The sequence below is a fragment of the Nasonia vitripennis genome, chromosome 2 (assembly GCF_009193385.2).
Source record: "Nasonia vitripennis strain AsymCx chromosome 2, Nvit_psr_1.1, whole genome shotgun sequence".
Lineage (NCBI taxonomy): Eukaryota > Metazoa > Arthropoda > Insecta > Hymenoptera > Pteromalidae > Nasonia > Nasonia vitripennis.
Window position 1 is genome coordinate 28,565,065 of NC_045758.1, and position 25,530 is coordinate 28,590,594.

The following is a 25,530-nucleotide window of genomic DNA, read 5'->3' on the forward strand; positions in this document are numbered from 1 at the left end:
CCAGTCCAGCATCGCAGAGGTTTGTCGTCCCCAAGAACGTTCTCCCCGTCAAGGTGCCGCCGCCTCCGCGCGAGAGAGGGAATAATACACAGTAACCCATTGCGCGAGTTGTCGCAAGTACTACAGAGAGAGAGAGAGAGAGAGAGAGAGAGAGTATAGCCTCGCCGCGGCGGCGGCACCTTGAATGAAGGCTAGACTATACATATAACACGAGAGAGCGAAAGAGAGAGAAGACGCGACGAAGCGCCATATTGCCCGCCGACTCCCCCGCCGCTACTCTTTTTCGAGAGAGAGAGAGCGCGCGCGCGCCCGCCGTATATACGCTTTCACGCCGCTGCCGCCAGTCGCGCGTGTGCGTCCCTCCTCAGCACACGACGTGCTGCGTGTACGTGTGCTATAATACTACTCGAGATTCTACTGTGCTGCAGCCACCGCCGCGCGCGATATACATATATACACAGAGAAAATACACTGTTGTCGCATGGCCGGGTCGACGACTAGTAGACGGTAAAAAAACAAACAAACGAATAAAAACGACTTCTTACCCCGGCCGGAGAGAGGTTATATCGTTGTAATAGAATTGCAGAGCTTGTGTGTTATTATTTTGGATAGTAAGAGTGTCTCTGTGGGATCACGCATTGTAATGGTTAGCTGACGCTGTGTACTCCTGGTATATACCTCACACTTATACTCACCCTGGTAAAGCCAGACACACACACACACATCTCGTCATTCGTCCTCCTTTTCGACCGAGTGCGAGTGCGAGAGAGAGAGAGAGAGAGAGAGAGAGAGAGAGAGAGAGAGAGAGAGAGAGAGAGCAAAAGGGCAGCAGCGCTTCCGCGCGAAATAAGGTCGGTCCGTTATTTTTTCGAAAGTCGGACGCGCGCTTTTCTGTCAAAAATAAAAGGAGCAAAAAATTAATGCCGTCGCACGTATTATCACACGCAGGTAAACACGTTCGCTCGTTTGGTTCGCGCGCGCGCGCGCGCGGGATATACCGTTACTCCGTGTGCGGAGAGCTGGCTTGTAAAGTTCCCTCGGAAGAGAGTGCGAGCGAGGGAGAAGTTTTCTCGTCTCCATATACACATAAACGAGTCGTCCGAGGATAGATGAAAACAAACAAAAGACGCATGCCTGGGGAAGACTAGCAGCCTCATCTTCTCGCGTGCTAGACGTGCAGTCCCTTATCTTTTCGCATTTACACGAGTTCGCGTGTGAGTGTGGAACGACGAGAGGGAAAGATATATAGGGCCCCAGTAGGCTGCTGCAGAGGCGAGATAGACCGTATCCCGGAGTCTTATCTCGGAGAGAAAGAGAGGCCACCGCGTCTCGAGCGGATTTTCCCAAAGTCCCGTTTCGAGGCTATATACAAGACGGGGCGCTCCTCCTCCTTCCTCCTCTGCAGCCGCCGCCGCAGTCGCCGCGTGAGTTCGGTAAGTCCTTGTGCATGAGAGAAAAGCAAGCTTGCGAGTTTCTATGGGGAAAACGAAAGCAAGTTCCTTCTTCGGCATTTCGTCATACGCGCGTGAAAATCGCGCTCCGTTATAGACCGCGCGGGAGGTTATATCCGCGTACGGGTCTCGCTTTTTTGAGGTTAGATTCCTGGCCGCGGCTCTCTCAGCTGTGGCGCTCTCGCGAAATTCCTAAATCAGGCGCTGCGCGCGCGTGCCGGGGAGAGAGAATCGAATTCTTTCGCGTGTCATCGACGCGAGCATGTGTGCGTGTGTGAGTGAGAGAGCGTCTGGGAGCAGCGGTGGCAGGGAAAAAGGGAGAAATCGACGTAGTCGGGGCTCTCTCTCTCTCTCTCTCCTTGCGGGACACAGTCGCGCGCCGGAAGAGTGGGGGTGTGTGCGAGAGAAAGAAGGAGAGAGAGAGAGAGAGAGAGAGAGAGAGAGAGAGAGAGAGACGTGTCTATATAGGAAACGTGGGATTATATTGGGGAGAGCGGAGAATGACCGTCAGCTTACCAAGTGCAAGGATATGATTCTCGCGCGCGGGCGGGCAGACACTGTGCTGTCTCTCGATGCGTCATAATATTTGTTTGAATTTCTTCGTGTATATAGTGTATATCTGTATACGTTTACATCGCCGCGGTGTCTAGGCCTTTCTTCCTTCGCGTGTTTAGTTATGCTGTTGATAGGGATCGATGCAGCCTCTCTCTCTTTGAGTCTTATAATAGACGGGCAACGTTCATTACTTTTATAGACGCAACGCATTACTATTAGTATATAATATTATTAAACAAATTATGCTGTGATATCTCGAGTGATGCCGTATTTATATTATATATTTTTAACGATGAATACGTTTTTTATCAAGTCTCTACATAATACATACATAATGCAGTTTAAGATTTAATTTTATAAATATTATTTAAAACTAGTTTGAAATTGTAACTTTTTATTTACAAAATGCAATAAATAAACTTTCATTTTCAATAGCGTTTACAATCCGTTTATTTCACCGTTTCATACTTTCAATTTCGCCACGGACTTTGTTGTAATTTTACTCTGCACCTAGCTGTAAAATTACGAGAAAGCATTGTATACAATGATTTCTTTGTATGTTCATTCTTTTTTTTTACAATTTAGGAGTTAAATACAGAAATCAGAAATAAGGAGCGATTTAGGTAATCATCTTACTCGTATGACTGCATCTATATACAATTAAATCTCATTTCTACATCTTCACCATATCCTCATAAACTTTACCTGTCAATTAACTTAAATCATTAAAATTCAGTCACGAGATTCGAGTGAATTTACTTTTCAGTTTATTTTAATTGGATCGCTAATTAATTCAAAAGTCAACGCTTAATTTTTAATAAAGACTATTTATATCATAATGAATTTTAATTCAACTCTCGATCCACTGACTCCCTTGCACACAACTAAAAAAACTTGCACATCTGTATCCTAATTTTTTTTTTTATTTTCTCTCTATTCTTTTATACCGAGTCATTTTCGCAAATCCCGCTAGAACACTCACTCGGCGAGAGCCGTCATCGATAAGGCATATATATATAAAAGCCATCAGGCATGGGGCAGCGATCAGCAACCCCAAAATCAACAAACGCAGCGAACCGCACGCATTGCCACCGCCGCCGCAGACTAAAGTACGTAAAGCCTTAGGTCATTCATCGCGCCGATCAAACGGTCAAGCTGACAGTCATTCACCGCGGCGCGCTTACGTCACTCCAGCTATACGTCCCTCCCCCCACTCTCTCGCGCACACCCTCCCCCTCGACTGATCCCCGTCAGCGCGCGTCGGCGAGGGAAGCGCAATCGAACGGCATCGCTACGTGTATGAGGGAACGGCGGAACCCGGGCCACTCTCGTCGGTCGCGTAAGAATGCGCAGCCATTGTCGGCGGTGCTCTCGTCGGAAGGTCCGTTAAAGCAGCTCGAATCGCGGAGACCGGGCCGGCGATGCTCCACTGGAACTCTGTGCGGTAGCCAAGCGCCCCGACGACGAGACCAGCTCGACGCCGAGGATTCGGAGAAGGTGCGAGTCTGTCCTGGGACTTACAAAGTGTGCCTCGACAGCGCGCGTCTCTATCTTGCTCGTTGCGCGCTGTGTGTGGTGTATGTGTGCAGTGTGCCCTGTTCCGCGATCCTCGTGTCCAGACAGTGTTGCCGCTATTGTCGATGCGACGTTGCCACGTGCGATCTACTCGCACTCTCTCTCTCTCTCTCGCTCTCGTTGTGTTTACATATATATGTGTAACTGTGCGCACGTATACGTGATCCTGGGATTTATGTGTACCTATATAAAGTGAGTGTGCAGGTAGCCCAGAAGTTGGCGCATTTTCTACGCTGGATCATGGGGGTTTTCGCTTTCGCCTCGTTGTCGCCGTCGTCGTCGTCTTCTGAGGCGTGACACGTCTGCTCTCTCTCTCTCTACTATAGCTCTGTTTCTGGTCTGACGCTCGGAGGCGGGAGCGCAGCGCACACGGATTTTCCCGTTGAACTCGCCGCCCGCCTTTTTTCACTCGGAGCCACGCTGGATTTGTGGGTTATGTGCGTATACTCCAAAGGGGTGGGTGTATTTTACAGCTTCCTGGTAAATTTTGATGGATTATTCTGGTAAATTATTTTATTTATTGCTCTAGACGGATTTCGGGGAAATTTCTAACTAGCCGCCAACGCGCTGGAGGGCGGAGAAATTTCACCGAAGTCTGCAATTGCACTTGCTTAATTACGGTTGGATTAGCGTCTCGAATAGAGCCAACGAATATAGACTTGGTATAAAAGAACGGCCACCGGTTAAATTGAAGGGACGAAAACTTAGGGGACAGGTATAGTGAAAATGGGACCCCGGCGCCAATACTGACCGTCCTTCTATACCAATACCAAATCTGCCCCCCTCTGCGTTGTTTACTTACAAATTTTGAAAGAAAGTTTGCATTAACTTGTAGTTTTTTTCATTTCGGAGCAACTCGCTTACTCCTTTATTAAATGTAATTTTTAAATATTAAATATTAACAATGATTCAATCAAGATTCAGCTTTGTAGGAACAGATAAAAATAGATTATCCTACATGGCTCCAAAACGAATGACTCCTTATTTGAAATCAAAGTGACTTTAGTTTTTCTCACAAAAGAGTCTGAAAACAAAATTTATCACGAAAAATCCATCATAATACCAGAAAGCTGTGATATTGAAAAATTTCTTAATGAATTTATCAATAATTCTAAATCTTGATTGGCTTTCATCTTAAATGATACATATGAAATCCTTATTTGTTGATGAACCATCATGGACAAATAATTTTTTCATACAATTATATGCAGTCCAAGACATGCAGACTGATAAACGCAATCAGTTAAAAATGTAAAAATCCAATTTTCACAATGCCAGAGAAGCATACATGTGAAAAAGACTAGATTGCTAACTTTGATCAGCCTCAATGCCAAGTTTACATTTTTCAATCAATAAGTAAAGAAGACCAAAGCCATATCAGAGATCAAAGCACACACAATCCAAAACATATCACTCCTGACACACGTCAAACATTCCAAAAGCCCCTGCTCTATTTACATTCCATGCTCTCCAGCCACCTAGCACTGTAATCCCGCCAGGCATTCTCAATCGCACAATTAACAAAACCATTAGCTGAAAAGACACAGAAGCAGCCCCCTATTTCAACAATAGCACCTTGCATTCCCTCGACTCAAAAGAGCGATTGACCCACTGACAGTACAGAGAGCCGACTCTCTCGGCGTCCGCACGCTTTCAAGGGGCCAATGAGATCAGAGCGTGAAGGTCTAGTCTCCTGGCGTATACCACCCCCCGTTAAAACACACAGAGACGCCGCCAGGGTTCAGGGACCCCTCGAAAGGGTATGACAGCGGGACGGCCCATAGAAAAAAGCACAGCGACCGGCTGTTGAAGAGCGCAATGCGTGACGCGTTCGAACGGCGCACGGCTTTTCCCGCGCTCGTTGCTCCAAAAAGAGAGAGAATGGCGCGCACACACTTGCTGTGTGCACGGCACACTCGGCAACGCCGCTCCGAGTGTACACTCTCTCTCTACGTTTTTTCCCCGTTCCCTCGGCCGCCGCCGTCGCCGTGGGACTTACTTCCTCCCGCCTAAACTTTCGGGGCCCTCGCCTCGTGTAATGTCTCGGAGGAAAAATACATACTCTCTTCATTATCCTCTTCCACGGAGCTATCTGTACCTATCTCTTATGTACGAGCGAAAGAAAAAAAATCAGACGGCCTCGCCAAGCGAAGGTTACAGCGATCAGAGGAAGTGACAAGCATAGAGCACTGAGTACTCATGTGTGTGTGTGTGCGTATATCGGTGTGTCTAGCCGTCACGAGCTCTCTCTCTCTCTCTTTCTCTCTTGCATGCATGCGAGCTCCGCTGCCATGGCCGCCGCAGTGGAGTTGCAATCGTGCGTGCGTGTACGAAATTTCGAGCCCCCATCAGCTATCCGTGCACGCACGCGCGTCTCTCTCCGTCTTTATCTCTCTCTCTCTCTCTCTCTCTCTCTCTCTCTCTCTCTCTCTCTCTCTCTCTCTCTCCCTGCAAGAACCCATCCCCTTCGCTCTGCGCGCCTCGTGCGCATAATACATCATACACACACACACACACACACACACATATATATATACCTATACCCGGACACACATCAATACGCCGCCACCGCCGCTATGGGCGCGTGTAATAAAACGACCGACGACGAGCCGGGGGCGGGCCTGCAAATTCTCTATCTCTCTCTCTCTCTACTTACCCTATGGGCTTTTAGGACCCAGGGCTGAGATAAATATCTATATATATATCTCTCTGTCGGCCGGCGGCGGCGGCGGCGCTATCCCTTTCTCCCCTCTACCTCTCTCTCTCTCAAGGTGTGTTCGCACGCTATCTCTCTCTCTCTCTCTGGCAAGCCGTACGCAGCGCATGCGCGCAGCATGGGTAGTAGCTTGGGTGGTGGGGGGGTAGAGGGCGCTCGGATAACAGCAGCAGTCCAGCAGAGCGGCCCGCTCGGAGCGGCAGAACACACGACACAGCACCGCCATGTTGAGTGGTTGTCTGTGAAGTTACGCCAAACCGAGTGAAGCTTCGTTACTGCTGCAGCGTCCGTGATACTGAAGCCTCAGTTCCTCTCTAGTCTTCAGACTCGTCGCACGTAGAGAATTTCGACATCGTGCGGTGAATCGGAATAAAGTGCAAATCGTTGTCTCAGTGATCTTGTGTGTGGTGCGTCTGATATACTACCGACGAGAGGAATTATTCGTCCGGCCGCTGGATCTCTCCCTCTGCTCTCTTGCTCTGTGTGTATGCGTGCGGGACGACGCGTGCCCCCAGGAGTAGCTTCTACTCTCTGCTGTGTAAGTTTCACTTATTCTGCATTGTTGGGTGATACGAATTTGCGTTGAAAGTTCATTATCGGAGCCAAGAAAAGTGCTGTTTGCTGCGAGTGTCCCGGTGGGCGCAGGTCCACTCGATCGCTTGCTTGCTCGCTCTCTGTCTGGTGCCCGCCAGTGGCTATCTTCCCTCTCGCTCGCACTCGCATGCTGGAGTAGTGTGTGTTTGTGTGGGCCCTGCTGACGAGGAGCCGTTTTTCTCCCGGGTAGCGTCGTTTTTTCCAATGTGTATACGTGGTGTTTCTCTATCCGAGGGCTGTTTTCAGTGGTTAGGGTTAGGAAGAGCTCATGAGTATGCATCCGAGCTGTGCAGGTCTGGATGGTGGCTTCATGTTGATCATGTTGATATGTTAGAGTTTGGAGGGAATAGGTTTTTCTTGATTCTGGAGTTGTGGGGGGTGGTTATAGGTGGTTTTGAGGCTTTCAAACTTGAGAGATGCTGTTTTTGATGATAATGAGGATGGTTGCAGGTGTCCTCGGAAAGCATTTTGTTTTGAAGGTACTGAATGTGCATTAGTAATGGAAGTATGTTTGTTCATAATAGCTTATTATTGAAAATCAATGATTTTTACTTTTGTACAGTTTGTGTAAGGTTTAGCATAAATTGTTTGAATTGCTCCAAGCAGGCAGTTCCTTATTCAAAATTCTTTTCTCCTCTTTATTGTCGATTCAGGTGGAATTCTCATGGATATGTGGTAGAATATTTGTTGAATTGTGTTCCCTATATTTAGTCCCTTGTGCTGAAATTTAATGCAATATTAGAAATATTAAAAATGCTTGTACTAATCCAAGATTTTAATATTTCATTGACATAAATATATATTCAAAGTAATAGAACATATTTACAAGTTAAATATATCTTGGATCAGTATTCATGCAATTAGTTTTAATAAAAAGTAAACATTTTTTTGTATACTTATAGATATTCTTTAAAATGGAACATTTATGATTTAAAACTTTTCTAACAAAATTCAGGGGAAGATCTAGAAAAAAATGTTTACTCAAATATAAATCTTAAAACACATTTTGTATAGAGACAAGATTTTTTATAATGCTAATTTTATTTTATTGCTCAGATGTTAGTGTCGCGAACATCGGTTGGAGGTACGGAGAACTGCTGCAGCATACAAGGCTGACATTCAAGCTACTACCTTTCGGTAGACTTGAGTAGTGTTATGCCTCCGCGGAATCTATCTCCTTGGCCCAATCACCTTAGCAAGCGATTCTTGAGCTATAATGCTCTGTTCAGGGTATATCCTCACCAACTAAGTTGTTGATGAAGTCCAGTCACGCTAATCATCAACTTACGGCAGTTACCTGTAACGCAGCATTTATGTACATTATTTGTCAAAAAGGTTACTATCACTTGTGAGGCATACGTATATTGTCTTATTAAATAGACTAAAGCAAATAATTAATTTGGTTATTACTACAAACTCAGATTTTTATATGAGTTATAACCACAATGTTTTTTTCTTTCAGAACTGAAACCAAGATGCAGCAGGTGGACTCAATCTTGCAAAATAACTCGGTGAGTATTTTTGAAAATCACAAATCCCTCCCATGAATGAAGCTTGTGTATTAATTCACTAACTCTGTTCTTTGAACTGTAAAGTCTTAATTTTCCTCATTGTATACCTATATTGCAGTTAGCATTTTGAAAAAAATTCATTTATTGTAAATTGTATAAATTGTATTGCTTCCATTGACAAAAGTCCAAGGACGACATTTATTGTAATCATGTAATTGTGTATTTTTAAAATGGACCCCTTTCTCACTTGAATTAAATAACAAGCAAAATACCAATATTCACCATATTTATAAGTTTATACGTTAAACATTTTTAGCTATAGCACCTGTTTGCTTTTTGTTACTGCTTCTAGGTCTTTCATTAGATTGGCAAAAAAAGATTTGAGTAACAGCCTATCTTTCCTTAGATAGACGATTCAAATTTCTGTAAAATAAATCCCCCGTTTGACTGAATAGAATGTATGACTCACAGTTAGATGAGGAGCGAGAAAGGCTGTGTAATATACCGAAGGTGAGATGCCTTGATGATTATCGACTGTTGTAGATTATGTCGAGGATATATTATATAGCAATTTATTCCATTTGATTGTTAAAGTACTGTATTGAAACTGATTTCATTTATTTACTTATTAATTTGTCGTCTATTAGTATTTTTTTTCATCAACAGCTGAGAAGAAGAGTGTAATAACTCTTGCTTCAAGAAGATCCTGACTTAACTTTACTAATTTTAAAGACTTTTATGCAATTTTTACTTTAGACACTTTGTTTTTTCCAATTTTGTTGTATCAGTCCTGCGTATATTCCACAATGCACAGGTCTTCCCCAACAAAATTAAAGAAAATAAATCGTGGTCGGAATAAAAAGCGCATACAAAAGTCATTGGAAAATAGTAAAATTCATAAAACCAAGTTAGGATCTTTTTGAAAGACTGAGTCTAGCTCTTTTTCCACTCAGCTGTCGATATGGTGTTAATCTCTGATTATGAATAGTCAATTACTGCATGTGAAACTCGGTCTTATATCTTAGGAAAGTTGTAAATTCTTTTTGGTAAATAAAAGTGTATATGGTTTGTTTACAATGCTTATATATTCTAGTTTACACTCATTAATTGTCTGAACAATACTTCTTCTATTCTGCTCTCAAATAAAGGCTAAACTTGAACATTTATGCCTTAGTATTATTACATAGTAATTTTCAGTTTCTAATTTCAAATACTACATTCTGGCAGTCTACTTCGTTCATAGCTTTATCTCTCTTTCTACATCTTGGTGCATGTTTCTCATTTTGATCCTCGACATGAAAGTAGTTTCATCTCATAAAAATATTTTCTATACATATAAATGTGAAAATGATACAGCATAATGTTATCCATTTTCGATTTCTTATTACAAATTCACGAAGTATCATGTCTTTATAATTTAAATTATTTCAACATCTATATGTGATAAAGCATGTTTAAAATTGTGACTTTAGTTTCTATGGTGTACTTAGTTTATTCAAAGCAAGAAATTATGTTATTATTAAAATAATAGTAGCTTACACCACGCTACTCATTTAAATCAGTAGATGCATTGAAACCTTGCATTCTTAGAGTGTTTAAAACAAAAGCAAACCCTGCAAGACATTCTAGTTTAAACTATGTCTGGGTAGTTAAATCGTACGAAAACTTGAATGTAGCATTAGACAAGTAAAAAAAATTTATATTTTTCTTTTGATGCAGACGAGCGCCCCTGGCAAGGCATCGACTACGCCAGCCGTTCCCGCTAAAGAGCCGCCTCCACGAGAAGAACCGCCCGTGGAGCCGGTTAATGGTATAGTCCAGCCGCCGGTCGTTCCACCTCCCAACCGACCAGGAAGGGTTACCAATCAGCTGCAATTTCTGCAAAAAGGTGTACTAAAGCCACTATGGAAGCACCAGTTTGCGTGGCCCTTCCAGCAACCTGTGGACGCGAAGAAGCTAAATTTGCCAGTAAGTCTCACTTTTTTCAATTGTAATTATTATAGCCCAACGTGAAAACAACATACTATATGTTCTTTAATCATCTCTTCAGGACTACCACAAAATTATCAAACATTCAATGGATTTGGGAACGATAAAGAAGCGTCTCGAGAATACGTACTACTGGAGTGGCAAAGAATGTGTTCAGGACTTGAACACTATGTTTACCAACTGCTACGTGTACAACAAGCCTGGCGAGGACGTTGTGGTGATGGCACAAACCCTAGAAAGGTTATTCCTCACAAAGGTTGCACAAATGCCAAAGGAAGAGGTAGAATTGGAGCCGCCAGTAGCGAAGGGCCCCAAAGGCAAGAAGCCTGGCGGCGTCGGGCGAATCGCTGGTGCGCCACTAGGTCCAGGAGTACCGCCAGGTGTCCCAGGAACACCAGGACGCGGTAGGCCGTCGTCGGGCGCGCCGACAGTTTCGTCGAGCGTGCCCAATAGCATGATCGTGCCGACGGCCACGACGACCGGTACGACGGGCCCGATACCAGCGATGCCACCGATGGGCACTCAGGTACCGGCCTCGGTGCCTGGTAGTACCAATACCACGACGATAGCGCCGCCTGCGGCCGCGACCCTGCCTGGTGTCACGTCGATGGCCACTCATAATTCGTTGCCGCCCCAGGTTGTGCCGCCAGCGACCGGCTACCACGCCCAAGCAGCTATGGATCCCCAGACGGCGGCTGCCGTTTCGGCGCCTCCTCAGGTTAGTCTTCTTTTTATGTGAATCTATGCGCTTACTCTTGTAGCATACACTGTTATGATTTTGGGTCATTGGATTAGTCCTTTATAAAGAGGGAAAAAAATTCACCAGACATAACCTCAAAATGAGAAATTTATAAATGTACATAAATTTCTCTAATTTAAATACTTTCATCTGAAGAGAATGAATAATTATATTTCTTCAGCAGGAGACTTTTAAATTAGCATTTGATTTTTGGAGAAAAAAAATACTCGCCTCCATTGTAGATTTTAATCAGTTACATAACTCATATATAATAGTGATTTTAACGCATTTTGCACAAGCTCAAGAGGAAATAAGAAAAGAATTTCGTGCGAAAAACTTATACATTTTAGTATAAATGATAGCAAATTTTAAGGAATGATGTTATTTAATTTAAATTTTGTCAATAATTTTTTTAGGTACCAACGGCAGCTACCGTCATGCCGCCCTCGCAACCCGCCAAACTCAAAAAAGGGGTGAAGAGAAAAGCCGATACGACGACGCCTACCGCAAACTCCTTTGATCCCATATACGCTCCACTGGATTCGAAAAACGCCAAGATTCCCACAAGGCGGGAATCTGGCCGACAGATCAAGAAGGTAAGTTTTGTGCTTTCATTGTATCGTCTTATTTTTGTTTTACATTACCACATAATATATAGTTTTATTATTAATGCATAATCATGACGAGTTCATTGTTTTTCATGAGTTCTCATACAATAATCAGTACACTGTTATTAAGTAGTCATAATAACTTTCAACTTGAAATTTAGAAATTTATGATATTGAATAATAATTTTTCTATAGTTTTTGGGTTTATACGTATAATACAAAAATGAATATCCTTTGAATGAAACATTTATCAAATTTTTTTCAAATAATTAAATTTGTTTGCTTCTTTTGCAACATAATTTGCTAGAAGCAGATTATAAATGTATTTCCTTATACTTGTTGTTATGGAGGGTTGATACGTTGTATCTCAAAGGGTTAAGCTCATTATAACGCCATACATGTGAAAATGTTTTTGGTGCATGCACATATAACACATGTCACTACATTACGTACTAACAGGGCTTGATGGGGCTGTTTCAGCCAACGAGGCAAGCAGAAGACGGCCTGGTGCCGTTCCATCAGGCCAACATGCCTCTGATGGGGGCAATGGCCCAACAGGTACAATCATTTTTCTCATCTCAATGCTTTCATATCTCATTTGTGTTGTCTTGCTACTTATTTTTGAAGTTAGCATATGGAAAATTTGGTCATTACTGATTTGAAATCGAAAACCGAGCAAAGTATTTTGACATATACGCCGATCATTTTTTTTACATAAATCAACGTCCATTCAATCGTTCTATTTATTATTTGACATTTGCATTTGTCATTATTCGAAATTCATAGAACAAAGAATAATATTTATTAATTATCTAAAAAATTAGTAACTTTGGTTCAAGTGTAAACGTTTTGATTGAAGTCGGCGTGTACTTGCAGTATTTACTTAAATAAATTGATGTAGTTGGAATACACGAAATCTGAACTACTAGTATAAAAACATTCTTACAAGCGGCAATTTATTTATAAATCGTTTGAATTGTTCATTTTTCAGCCTCAACACACAAGCAGCAAATTAAAGGATAAGCTCTCGGAAGCCCTAAAATCATGCAATGAAATCCTAAAAGAACTGTTCTCCAAAAAGCATTCGGTAATTATTGAAACTTGCAGAAAATTTAAGTAGCAAAAATTGAGAAGTAAATTACTTAAAAAAAATTTATTTGTATTTTAGAGTTATGCATGGCCTTTTTATAAGCCCGTTGATGCAGAGCTTCTAGGCCTCCATGATTACCACGATATCATTAAGAAACCCATGGATCTTGGCACTGTTAAGGTTTGTCACGTTTTACTCTCGTTATGTTTATCTGACTCTTCCGAAAAATTGCAAGTATTTATAAAATGTCTTTCACAGGTAAAAATGGACAAAAGGGAGTACAACACGGCATCTGAGTTTGCCGCTGATGTCAGGCTCATATTCACAAATTGTTACAAGTATAATCCTCCAGATCATGACGTTGTCGCCATGGCTAAGAAATTGCAAGACGTTTTTGAAATGAGGTACGCCAAAATTCCCGATGAGCCAATGGGTGGCTTAGTTGGCTTGAAGGGCTCTGATAGTAGTGGCAGCAGTTCTGTATCCGAAGATTCTTCGGACTCGGATGATTCTGAAGAAGAAAGAACACAGAAATTAGTTGCCTTACAACAAGAGTTGAAAGCAATGCAAGAGCAGATGCGTAAACTCGTGGAACAAAGTGGTAAAAAGAAGAGTAAGAAGAAGAAACCTGAAAAACCCAATAAGCCCAAGTCTCTCAACAATAAGGACCTGATGGCGGGTGGTCATAGTGGTGCCATGAAAGAGCTGATGAAGTCGGGCATTCGAAGCGTTTCGGAAAGTGTCGGTGCTACTTTAGCCAATGTCTCGTTGGGTCCAGGTAATTAATAAATACATTTTATTTCTTAGGGCCATATTTTATCTTTTAATGGAATTTTTTCACTCAATTTAATTGAATGTTCTCAGGCCATCATCTGCCTCCGAACTCTGCTGCGGCAGCGGCGGTGGCAGCTCAGGCTGCTGCTGCAGTTGCGGCTGTGACGGGTAATGCCAAGGCCCCGAAAGGCAAGAGCAGAGGTCCAGGCAAAGCCACGGCGGCTAATGCTGCCAATAAGAGGCCCAAGACAGCGAGTCGATCGTCTGGCAATAAGAAGAAGAACGCGGTGAATCAGCCGCCTCCGATTGTCTTCGACTCGGAAGACGAGGACAACGCGAAGCCAATGTCCTATGACGAGAAGCGGCAGCTCAGTTTGGACATTAATAAGCTACCTGGTACGTTGCAAATGCAAAATGACTAAACTGGCGAAACTGAAACGGTGTTTAGCATACGATTACGTCACGCACAGTATTACTTTGTGATTCGTTTTTAGTAACATGGGGTATCAAGGTTTAGTGACTATGAAAACGATCTCGGTGGTAGCTAAGCTGTGACTTTTGACTGATAATTTTGGTTTTATAAGCAACAGGAATTCCAGTCCAGTGTTATCATATAAGTGTTTCAGTTATTTAGTGCTAGCGTTCAACTAATTAGACTTCAAGATTAGAAAATAGTGATCAAAATGATTTTTTAGTAAATCAATAAATTGTTCTAGTCAATCAGTAGTAGATTATAATCATGTTCATAAACATGTATAAGTAGCTGTAAACTCATACAAGTCAATATATCAATATCCAATATTTCAAACTTAATAAGAACGTCTAGTGCTTATTGAGTATAAGACAATCAAAATGGAACATTCCAAAAGTTATTTTGTTGTTAGCTGCGATAGAAAAAAAAAATATATATATATCATATTATAAAATACTGTTGCTGTATTGATCAATAATTGCTGTATAAATGTTACTACTAATAAAAGATCATAGTAGTATGGTAGTATTACGATTACTAACACAAAAAGTCATTTAGATGCGAATATACTGTATACATTCTATTAAATATAATGTTATTTTTCAGGTGACAAACTTGGTCGCGTAGTGCACATAATACAGTCGCGTGAACCTTCGTTGAGGGATTCAAATCCAGACGAGATAGAGATCGACTTCGAAACTCTGAAACCATCGACACTGAGAGAACTGGAAAACTACGTCGCGTCTTGCCTGAGAAAAAAACCACGTAAGTTATACTGTAAGTTCCGTTCTGACGTTTTTTCAAGGGCCCGGCACGTTGTGAAGTCCTGACCTGCCGTTCAACTGCGCACTCGCACTCTTATTTGTTTTACTAAAAAAAGTATTACTCGCTCGATTTAATATGGTTTGTTATATGGTGTCTCATCTAATATTTTTATTAGTTGTACTATAATGTACAGTAATCGCGGTTTAGTTGTTTACTAATTAAACGGAGTGCAGCAGTTTGTCCTGAAGTGACGTTTTGGAGTGGAGTTACTTACAAAAATTATCTAAAATTTGGCATGATTATTCATAAATTATTTTTTTTTATATGAGATATAGAAGTTATAAAATTGTTATGTATTTCTATCTATAGATAAAAAGGTCAGTGGTAAATCTAAGGATGAACAGATGGCAGAAAAGAAACAGGAATTGGAGAAGAGGTTGCAAGATGTTACAGGACAGCTGGGAAATATAAAAAAGCCAACGAAGAAAGGTTAGTGAACTTGATATATGCGTTTTAAACTTTTAATTTTGTAAATCTTAGTTAATCTGAAATACAAGTTTCATATTTTAATAATTCATCTCAATAGAATACAAATCATAATTTAATTATTTAATGAGGTATTTCCATAACTACTATTTGATTTCACGTTATCGAAAAAAAAAAACTAATTTTCTGTTGATTTGAATGTTATAGAAGACAGTAGTAAATCGGTCGACGTTGTTGGAACAGCCGGGACCAGTGCGCCATCGAGGTTGTCTGCATCAAGTAGTAGCAGCAGTGACAGTGATTCCAGCAGCAGTTCGCTCACCTCAAGTTCCAGCGATTCAAGTGACAGTGAAGCAGGTTAGATATGAAACTCATGTAGCTGTTGTCGCATAATAGCCCCACTTAGGGACGAAAACGCGATTACTTATTAGAAAGTAATCATGACATTATATGAAAAAAGAAAAACAGGAGAACAAGAATAAGCTGACAAGCTAACGGTTTTCCCTGCGCTTAGAATTACGACTATTTGCGACTTGGAAATACGTACAATCGAAGTTATTTTCGGTAAGACTTGCTTGAACTAGCACGGAAATATTCGCTCTTGTCGTTTTTCTGAAATATTTGGACGCGTTCTATGAAAAGTCGTACTTCGCAAGGCGCAAATATTCATTCTCGTACGATTAACCGACGTCGTAAAGAAGTTGTATGGACAATACAATTTTTACGTTTGACAAACACTAAAATTGTTCGTAATAAGAGAGTTGAGTTTACTCATATTTTCCGGGTATAGTAGATTTTTCACGTACGTTATAAACTAGAATCGTGCTTCCGGGCGCTGTGTCACTTTCATCATTTCGACGGATAAAACGAATGATAAAGTGCTATTTTTCCTCTTTTTGTTAATTGCACCGATATTAAATGAAAAAGGAAAAACATATTAATAATCAAATATGGAAAGCAATTTTGGAAGATAAGTAGTACACCTAGCCATGCAGCATGATCAACTTCTAGAGCATGTCATGCAAATCACATGCGATTTAGTGAACTTTGGACCAAACCGTTCTTTTCTTTTGTAAAAGTTATTAATTTTTTCTTGCTATAATAACATAGAATCGATGCCAAGCATCGTACTAATGTAAATGTAGATTTTAGATCAAAGTATAGAACAAGTTACTTGATTCAGCACAGACAGATAGAAAATAATTGTATGAAATATGTATATTTTTCAAATTACCTTAAGTTTCATTGATAGCGCGTAGCTACAGTCGTTTTCGACAAAGATTGCAATTTTTTGTAAATAATATTATTAGATTCAGTACATTCATGTTGCTTTTTGAAAAATCTAAATAATGGTTTTTCAAATTTTTTTTACTATTTTTATCGTTCACACACGACTTTTGTCTTTATGCCAGTGCTTCGATACATAAAATAGTGACATGCTTCCTGGTTCGGTGACTGCTCTGCGAAGTTTGTGAACTTTTAATATTCGCATTGAGTCGCGAAGTCGAACGTTTTTTGAAAGCCGAAATCTCGACAAACGAGGGCTGAGTCAGTTTAACGGCAATATACTATAGTAAAAGAAAAACAAGAGCGAGGTATAAGGAACGAAAGAAAAAATTAAAACACGCGCAATGTCAAACTTGAAAAATCGTATTTTTTAGATAAAATTTAGACATACAAATACGACAGCACAAAATACACCGCGGACTATCTTCTGACGAGGAAAAGAAACAAAGATTATCATCGGCTGAATAATTCTTTATTAATTATGCATATATATTTATTAAGACGGCGTTGCAAATCTATATATATATATAGTCAAAACGATTGCGATATATCTTTGAAAATGCGAACGCGCTCAACAAGTTTCATGGGGCTTAACTCTACGAGAAAACACATGATTAGATGTTTATTGTGTATATTATAAAAATCAAAGGCAGATTGAAAATTTATTTGCATATAAAAGAAATATAAGCTATTATTGTGATGACTATTATGGAGTTGCGTCGTCATGAAACTTGTCGTCGCTTTCAATATTTTATTTAATTTATACACATACACATATATATATATATATATATATATATATATATATATATATTTGAAAATAATAAATATCGAGAAAAATTCGATATGTTACGGTAAGAACAAGGTGAGCTAGTGGAGTGCAGACTGTGTTTAGAGGATACCATATTATGCCATGCCAGCTTTGTTTAAAACGATTATTATATGTTTAAACAAATCATATATAGAGCAGTTATTCATGATTAAAGAAAATCGGTTCTTTTCTCTTGCTCTGTTGGTGTTGAAGGTACGTTCTGTTGCTCGAAAGTCAACGACAGCCTTTGGTCGAGGTTTACCGCTTCTTTTTTCGCCCCCTGTTGTACAATTCATGTGCAGATTACAGATTGATAAATAGGGTCCGTTTTTTTTCAAACACCATCGTTCACAATTTATATATTTTTATCATGGAATGCCAATACGTTTTAGACTGGAATTCCATGATAATTAATCACAATCTTCTTGGCAAATTTTACGACAGCTAAGGACCTTATTTATCGCGAGGGGGCCTTTTTACTTGAGCGCCAGTCGAGAACAAAAGAAAAAGACTTGCAATGCTTTTTTGTTTCGCTAATATGCCATACCGAATTTGTTAAAAAAAAATGCCTACGAAATGCAGGCTCCTTACAACCCCTTTTAAATAGTTACTAACTACTTCATCGTAGCGTGTTTCGCAACGCAGCAGTTGCATTTTATTGCCGCTGTCTCTGACAAATGCCATAGTGTTCATTGCAATCGAAAAAACACTATTCAGCCAATTTTCTCTGTTAACCCTCTCGCGCGAAAATTGCGTATCCTTATGGAGTAACTCTTGTCCCTTGGCACGAGAGGGTTAACCGTAGCATTTGTGCAATCTCCAACCTTTGTTCTTGGTTTTCTGACACACACGTAGAGCTCGGATCATAACGCAAAGATCGGAGATTACGTCAGTGTTTTTTGAGTGACCAAGCTTTTGCCTCGGTTCATTCCATTGGTTTCATTCACCACGTATCATTTAATACTTGACAAATGAGATACCAAACAGTGTAACGTTAGAGCGAGTGCAGTCTCACAACAACGCGCATCATCCGCGCAGTGTACAACCCATGCGTGCGAAAGCACCCCCCAGACGAAGATTTATAATCTATCTAAGATGACAGTAGGATATAAACGAGAATGAGCGAAAGCTAGGAGGAGAGATAAAGTGTGCGTGAGTCAAAGTCCCCGTATTTTTGATCTTCCTTAGGCTATGCCATTCTGACGAGAAGAGATAGATGCATGTAGTATCTTTTAGCATAGAGTTAAGAGCGAGAGGCTGGGTGAATGCGTGAGATAAAGTGGGAACCAGGTCGAAAAGTCCAATGATATTATATATAACTGAATCGACTTCAGGTTACATTACGAACAAACGCTGTTTGATTAATTCATACGTAAACGAGGAAAGAAATGCAGACAATGTGTATTGGTGGCTGGATTATTAAGGTTAGCGAATTTTAAGTGCTTAGGAGACGTGTTTTCAAACATAACGAACAAAGATTACGCCTAATAGATCGTAGCGCCAAATATTGCCGGGAAATCTAGTATTTCAATTGTGAATTTCGATTTCATGTACATAATTTCGGTTTACTCTTCAATTGTACATACGTTTATAAAAATTGACAATTTACGAAAAACAATTAATTTCTATCGTAGATTAGTCAGCTTGTTAAAAGTTAGGTTTTACGTTTGGACACCTACTAAGTACTTTGAGGCAGACGTCTCATATTTTTAAGTCTATATTTTTGAGAATTGAATGATGAAAAGCAAGTTTACTTTTTGTAAATTCAATATTGCCAAAAGAATTTGTCACTGCAAAGGTACAACTTTTAAGTCATCATCGCGTGATTGAATCGATTATTGAACTCAAAAATGTGGACTCGAACGTTCAACGTCTATTTCAAAGCTTTATTTGCAATAATCGTAAAATCGGCGAGTTATTTGCCGTTCCGGGACTCGCGTATTTTCAATGCAAACAAGCACAAAAAAAAATCGAGTCGAGGATGAAACGTGTCTGTAGTGCAGTCATTGCTAACGCATATATGTACATAGTGGGTGGGAAGTTCAACAGCTCAAAAAGAGGTGGGTCATCAAGACGAGCGGGGAAAACGGTGATTTAAAAAAGGGGTAAAAAATTAGAGAAAGGTAAAAAGAGCAATGGATGACTTGACGGAGCAAGAAACTTACACTCAGACACAAGGGAGTAAGAGGAAGGAGTGCGAGAGCGGGAGAGAGAGTGGACTTTTGTTGCAAGACGGGAAGAGAGAGAGAGAGAGCGAGAGAGGGAGAGGCAGAGGAACGAAGGAAAGTACATAGTCGTGTTAAACGTCAGTGTTCTAAAAAGCGTTAAGGCACGCGCACTGGCCTCCAAACACATTGTTTGCACTCTGCTAAGCTTCGTCGTGTGCTTTTTTTAACATAAATACCGTTAAAACTTTATTTTTCTTTTTATTCTATAAGAGAGATATAGAGTGACAGTACATGCATACACATGATATACGCAGCGAGAGAAATTTGTTCCGAAAATAATTATACACATTATATACGAGTGCGCAAAAAGAAAAGACAAAAAATGAAAAAGAAACCGACCATAGACAAGAGGTAGCGATGGAGAAATGATTTATTGTGTACAATCTGGTCGTCCGTTTTCTCGTCTCTCACATGGCGTGGACAAGAAGCAGTAGTGTACTCGAACTAATTGTATATGGAAACTGTCGAGTTTTTTTTTTTAATTCGTTCCATCATTTTTTTTTACCTTGGTGCGTCCGTTTTGGTTTGAAAAGAATGTGCTGATGTCCGCGCGTGTTTGCGTTTTTTCTCTGTACATTACATATGTAGATATATGTGCTTGTGCGCGAAAAACCGCCTTTTCTTTTGTTTCTTCATCTTTCCTTATCTTCTTTTATGTCTAAGTAATACACATTCACAAGTAACGCGTTTAGAAGCTGTAAACTAGGTTATTTTCGACCCGTCCTACATACGCGAAAATAACATTTTCGTCATTTTATACGAGTTTAGATAATTTCATATTACTCTTAGGGAATGATTATTTTGTTTTTATATTTCTAATTTCTATATATTTCTATATGTATGTAAATGTCTGCTCCATGATAGAGGTTTTTTGTTGAAGATATCATGTAAATTTAGATTTTATGTATGTATAGCAAAGTAGAATTCGTAAGAGGCAATTTTTTCTATTTTTTTCTTAACACGGACGTAAACGACATATTACTATCACGACGTTTGAGAGAGAAAAGATATCATACGATACAAACGGAATGACGCATCTTAGACAAGTTTTTTCTAAAAAAAAAAATAAATAAATAACTAAGGATAAGAACGTGACGAAGATCGAAGCAAACAGCGATCGAAGTTGCACTCGAGTACAATTATACGAAGTATAAATATTTAAAAAAAAATCATTAACACAAAACGTACTTAAATAAAAAAAATCGTATGGGCAAAAAAAGTAATAATAAAGCAAAAAGCAAAATAAAATATAACTGGGCGAGAGCGCGACAAGGCAGTGAATAATACGAGTAAATAATGCGTGTTTATACGGACGAAGTCGATGAAAATGTCGAGGTTACGGATCCGCGATAGTGTCGAGTTTTCGTCGTCATTTTTCTATGGGGCGACAAGATTTGTAAACTGTTTGTAGAAAATTAGGACTTTTAAGGGTGTGTCTGTCAGTGGAATTTCTAAAAGAATATTTAGCTAGGAACATAAAAAAATCTTTTGCACTCGTGAGACGTATAAAGACGAAAATGATGAATTTCGTGAGTAATATCGCGTTAGATAGGAACAATGCATTAACTAACGATAACGACTCTTTCCTTTTAATTTAATTGTGGCTTTTCGCATAATTTGTTTTACACAAGTTACGTTCACCTTATTGAAACGAGATCTTCCTAGGGTTCGAGGGTAGCAGCTCGCGCCTAAAGAATCGATTTCTTCCATAATCAGCTGAGAGAGTTTCTCATAACAAAAATTGAACGTTGAAATGGCAATTGAGAGGCGTGTTTTAGATTTTTTGCAGATTTTATTTCGTTATAAGATGTTGAGAATTTATAACATACAAAATCACTCGTACTTTTAAGAGGTGTAAAATTTTAGCATAAGTCTCATTGATTATTAGAGCTCGACGACAGCCACACGGGAATAGTATGATAGCGATGATTTTTAAAATTCACGTGACAGCAAAATAACGTACAATGCATGTAAAAATAAATTTTTGTCATAAAAATTCTCTCGGCTTTCGCGACGCGTTTCCGCGATTTTAAAAGCATCACTCTCGCGCACTTCTTTGAAAAGCTATACAGTAGCGTCGCATTGTAATACACACAAATTATATATTTATAAAGGTTTAAAAAAAAGTAAAACAAAGGTGTATAATCGTGTGCCGGTCTTTCCACTGTCAATAAATATTCTCTTCGTTTTTTACAAGTTCATCTGTTTCTCACCGTTTGTGTGTTCCTCGCTTGTTGCGCGTTTCATCTTGTTCTTTCGATACGAGACGTGTAGCTTCTGTATAATTTTCATCACTATATTACCTCTATGAAATATCTTTTTCTTTTTCTTTTATATATGATGAATATAATTTTGTCGTTTGTGTGTGTGTGTGTGTGATTTTATCGCGTTGAATATATAAATAAATGAATAAAAATAAATAAATATATATATATATATATATATAGGTATATCGACGGGCAAGAACCGCGGCGTACGCGTTTTTGTACATAAACATAGCGAGGACTAATATAAAACACGATGATAATGATCGTCGAGCATTATAATTTTTCCGTAGGATTGATTTTTATTATAATATTGTAAGAAAGAAGGCATATAGGATCGGACCCGAGCAAAAGTGGTCGCGGGAGATTATTATAAGAGAGAAGATATAAGACAGAGAGAACGAATAAGACGATGTATGTGCAAAAGTAAAATACAATTATGTTAGGGGGAAAATAAGAATAATGACGAACGAGAACAAGCCTCCGCTACCTTTTCCCTCCGTCATCGATATATATATATACAATTGACGGGCGAAGAAGAGTTAATTTTCGACTTTCAACTTATACAAACAGCGGACCCTGGCTCGCTATATTATATAAATTAAGATAAGCCGGGGCTCACTACTGCATATACACAGACAAATTCATTCTCCGCCGAACCGTACTTTCTTCTTCGTGTTCGCGTCGCTTTCTTCCATGAATCGCGGATCGATCTTTTTCTTCTTCTTCTTCTTCTTCTTCTTCTTCTTCTTCCATATTGGTACCTAGTATCGTATACATAATAAATAGATCACATTGCAATTCTCCCTCTCACGAACTCGCGACTCTCAGAGGGTCGAACTCGAATGGGTTTTTTTATTTTTAGTTAAAAGCTTAACGCGTAGGACAATAAATCACACGCGTTACTATGGGTATAGATAATACGTTATTACCGCACTGACTCATTCACGTTTACAACGCTTAATACACGTATAAGACGCTTGGATCATCATATTTGGGGATTTCTTTTCGTTAGTTTTGTAGGTTAATTTTTTGATAGATTTTTATGCGTAGGAAGGTTTCATACATTGTGGAGAAAGTCTGACGATGTCGACTGAGTTGATATCGGCCGTGTGCAGGGCAGTGAATTTTTTACCCAAAATTTTCGATCGATCGTGCACTTTAATATATTTTATTTACTACATAAGCCAAAGCTTCTAAAACTTTTAATACTAAATCTCGTAAGCTTAGCGTAATATTTACACGTTTGTACGAATTTTTATAATCAAGTCTAGAGGGATAAAATCTTAAACGATATTAAACTAACGTAAGTCTGTACACCTAAGAATTAATCCATATATAACTGAAAAAAGGTCTTAAAGTGCCTGACGGGATTATTGCATTTTGTCGATCACTATAAACGTTTGTGACGATATCAATTGTTTGGATAGAGAGAAAAAGCCGCGAGTTTAAGGGCGATACCACTCAGTCGATGCTTTTTTTGACTTTCTTCTCGATCTTCTCGTAAGATTTATATTCAAATCAAACGTAACGTTGAGCAGGATCTTATCGTGCCTCGACACCGATCTCAGTAATACTTACGCGTTAACCTTCTTTTTTTATTATTCACTTTGGACACATAGCAGACGGACAATGCTTTGAAGATTATTGATAACCAATATTATAAATACAACTATATCAAACAATCAGACGGAGACTGTAGCCTTTTACGAGTGTGTCACTCTTACATGTTACTTTTTTTTATAGTTATTTGCAGTAATTTTACCGATTATTATAATTTCCTTTTTTTTACTGCGAGACTCTTACTTCACCATTAATATAAATTCTAATATTACTCTGTATTCCGATTAGCGCAGTTTGCGATTTTCTCCACTTTTTTTTTGTGCGTACAGTAGTCGTACGAAAAAAAAATGTAATCGTCTTCGCGACTCGATTATTATCGTAACGACATAGTAAAACATAAAAGTTATGATAAAGCTAAAGAAAAATCATTGTCATCCAAACAGCGTCGTATCACGAATCACTGTCATCGTCCCTTATTGATACATTAATCGACAAAAAAAGCATACACCCCCGTGGCAGAGGGACAAAATCATAAGCGAAACAAAAGAGCAAAAGCTGCAAGCGAGAGAAGAGACATGCATATATTTGATGTATATATAATATATGTATGTGTCAGAATTTGCTATGTATGCGTGTGTGTTGAGCGGGAATATGTACGCACTAGGCGTTCATATGATTATACATATATAAATATTATGCACACAATTTAAACAAAAAATCACACACAACACGTACACACGCAATCATATGCGAATGATTGACACATAACTCGAACATTTTATGTAGAGCGAGAGTGAGAGAAATTGAGCTAGAGTAAGAAAGAAAATTGTTCTGCGCATTAAAATTTTTTAAAATTAAAAAATGGGAAATGAAGGTAGAAGAGGTGGCGAAGAAGAGACAAAAAGCGAGAAAAAAACCCTTAAGATGAAAGTCCACAAAAGAAGCATACAATTGAGATATTTAAATTAAAACATTGTTGTACACAGTGATATAATTATAATATAAGTATATAAATAAAATCTATTAGAAAATACTCGACCAGCTGTTGTTTCTGTTTGATCCAACTGGTAATGCATAATATGACCTATGATTATTTTTCATCTTTCCCATGGTAATGCGTACATATAGATATAATCGTAAAAGAAGTGAATAATATACATGGCTGGTATCCTCACAACACCGTCTCAACGCTCCACTATGTCACCGACCTGTAGTTGATCAAGTTAGTTAGCAAAAGAACCGCTTTTAGTATCAATTGAATTTACAGGAACAGCAGGTAATCGACCACCACGAAAAAAGAAGAAGCTGTCGACGACCGCTTCTATCGCTCCAACCACGGCGACGACGACGACGACGACAGCCAGTACAGTTCCGACGGTAGGTTCCTTGACTTATAGTCACGGAGTTGTTATTATACTAATTTTGATATCATTTCTGAGCTTTTTTCTTGCTTTAAGTTTCATTAAAACGTATTTATACGATAAAACGTCAAAAGTTTTGATTTTTTTTCTTTACAAGTATTTTATACAAGAAATGCAAATACTAATGTAGTTTGTAGTTAGAGCATTCTGATAACCATTTTGTGATCTCATATAGGCTTCGAACTTGAATCATACCGGAGGTATGTTAATGAATAGCCAAACGGCAGCAAATACTACGGGACCAGCAACCAAGTCAGCAGCCACGCAACCTAGCAATAATCCCACTGATCAAGGTATAAATAATGTCTTTGTTTGATACGAAAATGAAAAAAATTGTCGATTTTACTAATAGCCATGACTAATTATTGCATTGGATCTGAATTGACTTTAATGTTTGATATGTATGTTAGTTTTTTGAACCATTATTACATTTCTAATATTCGTTGAGTTACGGAGCGGCAGGTATAGTTGAATTTCAACTATCAAGAACGAACTAGTATGATTTTTTACTTTCTTTCTCTTAGAGTCTTAACTATTGTTTTAAAGTATCAAGAAGTATTTACTAACTTAAGTTTGCTCATACAAGTTTTTAGTAGTTTCCATACTTTTAGATACTGTAGCGTAGACCTTT

The 25,530-nt window shown here is 39.3% G+C and overlaps 1 protein-coding gene across 29 annotated transcripts in view; it reads left to right on the forward strand.

The window, feature by feature from the left end:
- The window catches only part of LOC100119446 (bromodomain-containing protein 3), a 39,344-nt gene that overhangs the window by 1,168 nt on the left and 12,646 nt on the right, over positions 1–25,530 (forward strand). For 4 of the 29 annotated variants that reach the window (XM_031924499.2, XM_031924507.2, XM_031924513.2 and 1 more), the window contains exons 1-17: positions 3,302–3,503; positions 7,948–8,226; positions 8,354–8,402; positions 8,755–8,912; positions 10,122–10,370; positions 10,453–11,109; positions 11,547–11,726; positions 12,198–12,296; positions 12,730–12,825; positions 12,907–13,008; positions 13,087–13,606; positions 13,693–13,998; positions 14,681–14,839; positions 15,209–15,328; positions 15,533–15,682; positions 24,746–24,855; positions 25,075–25,192. In XM_031924499.2, the coding sequence (XP_031780359.1) occupies positions 8,859–8,912; positions 10,122–10,370; positions 10,453–11,109; positions 11,547–11,726; positions 12,198–12,296; positions 12,730–12,825; positions 12,907–13,008; positions 13,087–13,606; positions 13,693–13,998; positions 14,681–14,839; positions 15,209–15,328; positions 15,533–15,682; positions 24,746–24,855; positions 25,075–25,192 (2,920 nt within the window). In that variant the 5' untranslated portion in view covers positions 3,302–3,503; positions 7,948–8,226; positions 8,354–8,402; positions 8,755–8,858. Of the gene's footprint in view, positions 1–35; positions 1,434–3,301; positions 4,019–6,480; positions 6,836–7,947; positions 8,227–8,353; positions 8,403–8,754; positions 8,913–10,121; positions 10,371–10,452; positions 11,110–11,546; positions 11,727–12,197; positions 12,297–12,729; positions 12,826–12,906; positions 13,009–13,086; positions 13,607–13,692; positions 13,999–14,680; positions 14,840–15,208; positions 15,329–15,532; positions 15,683–24,745; positions 24,856–25,074; positions 25,193–25,530 lie in introns of those variants that run through there. The other 25 variants (XM_031924506.2, XM_031924505.2, XM_032596903.1 and 22 more) reach the window with 22 other exon arrangements.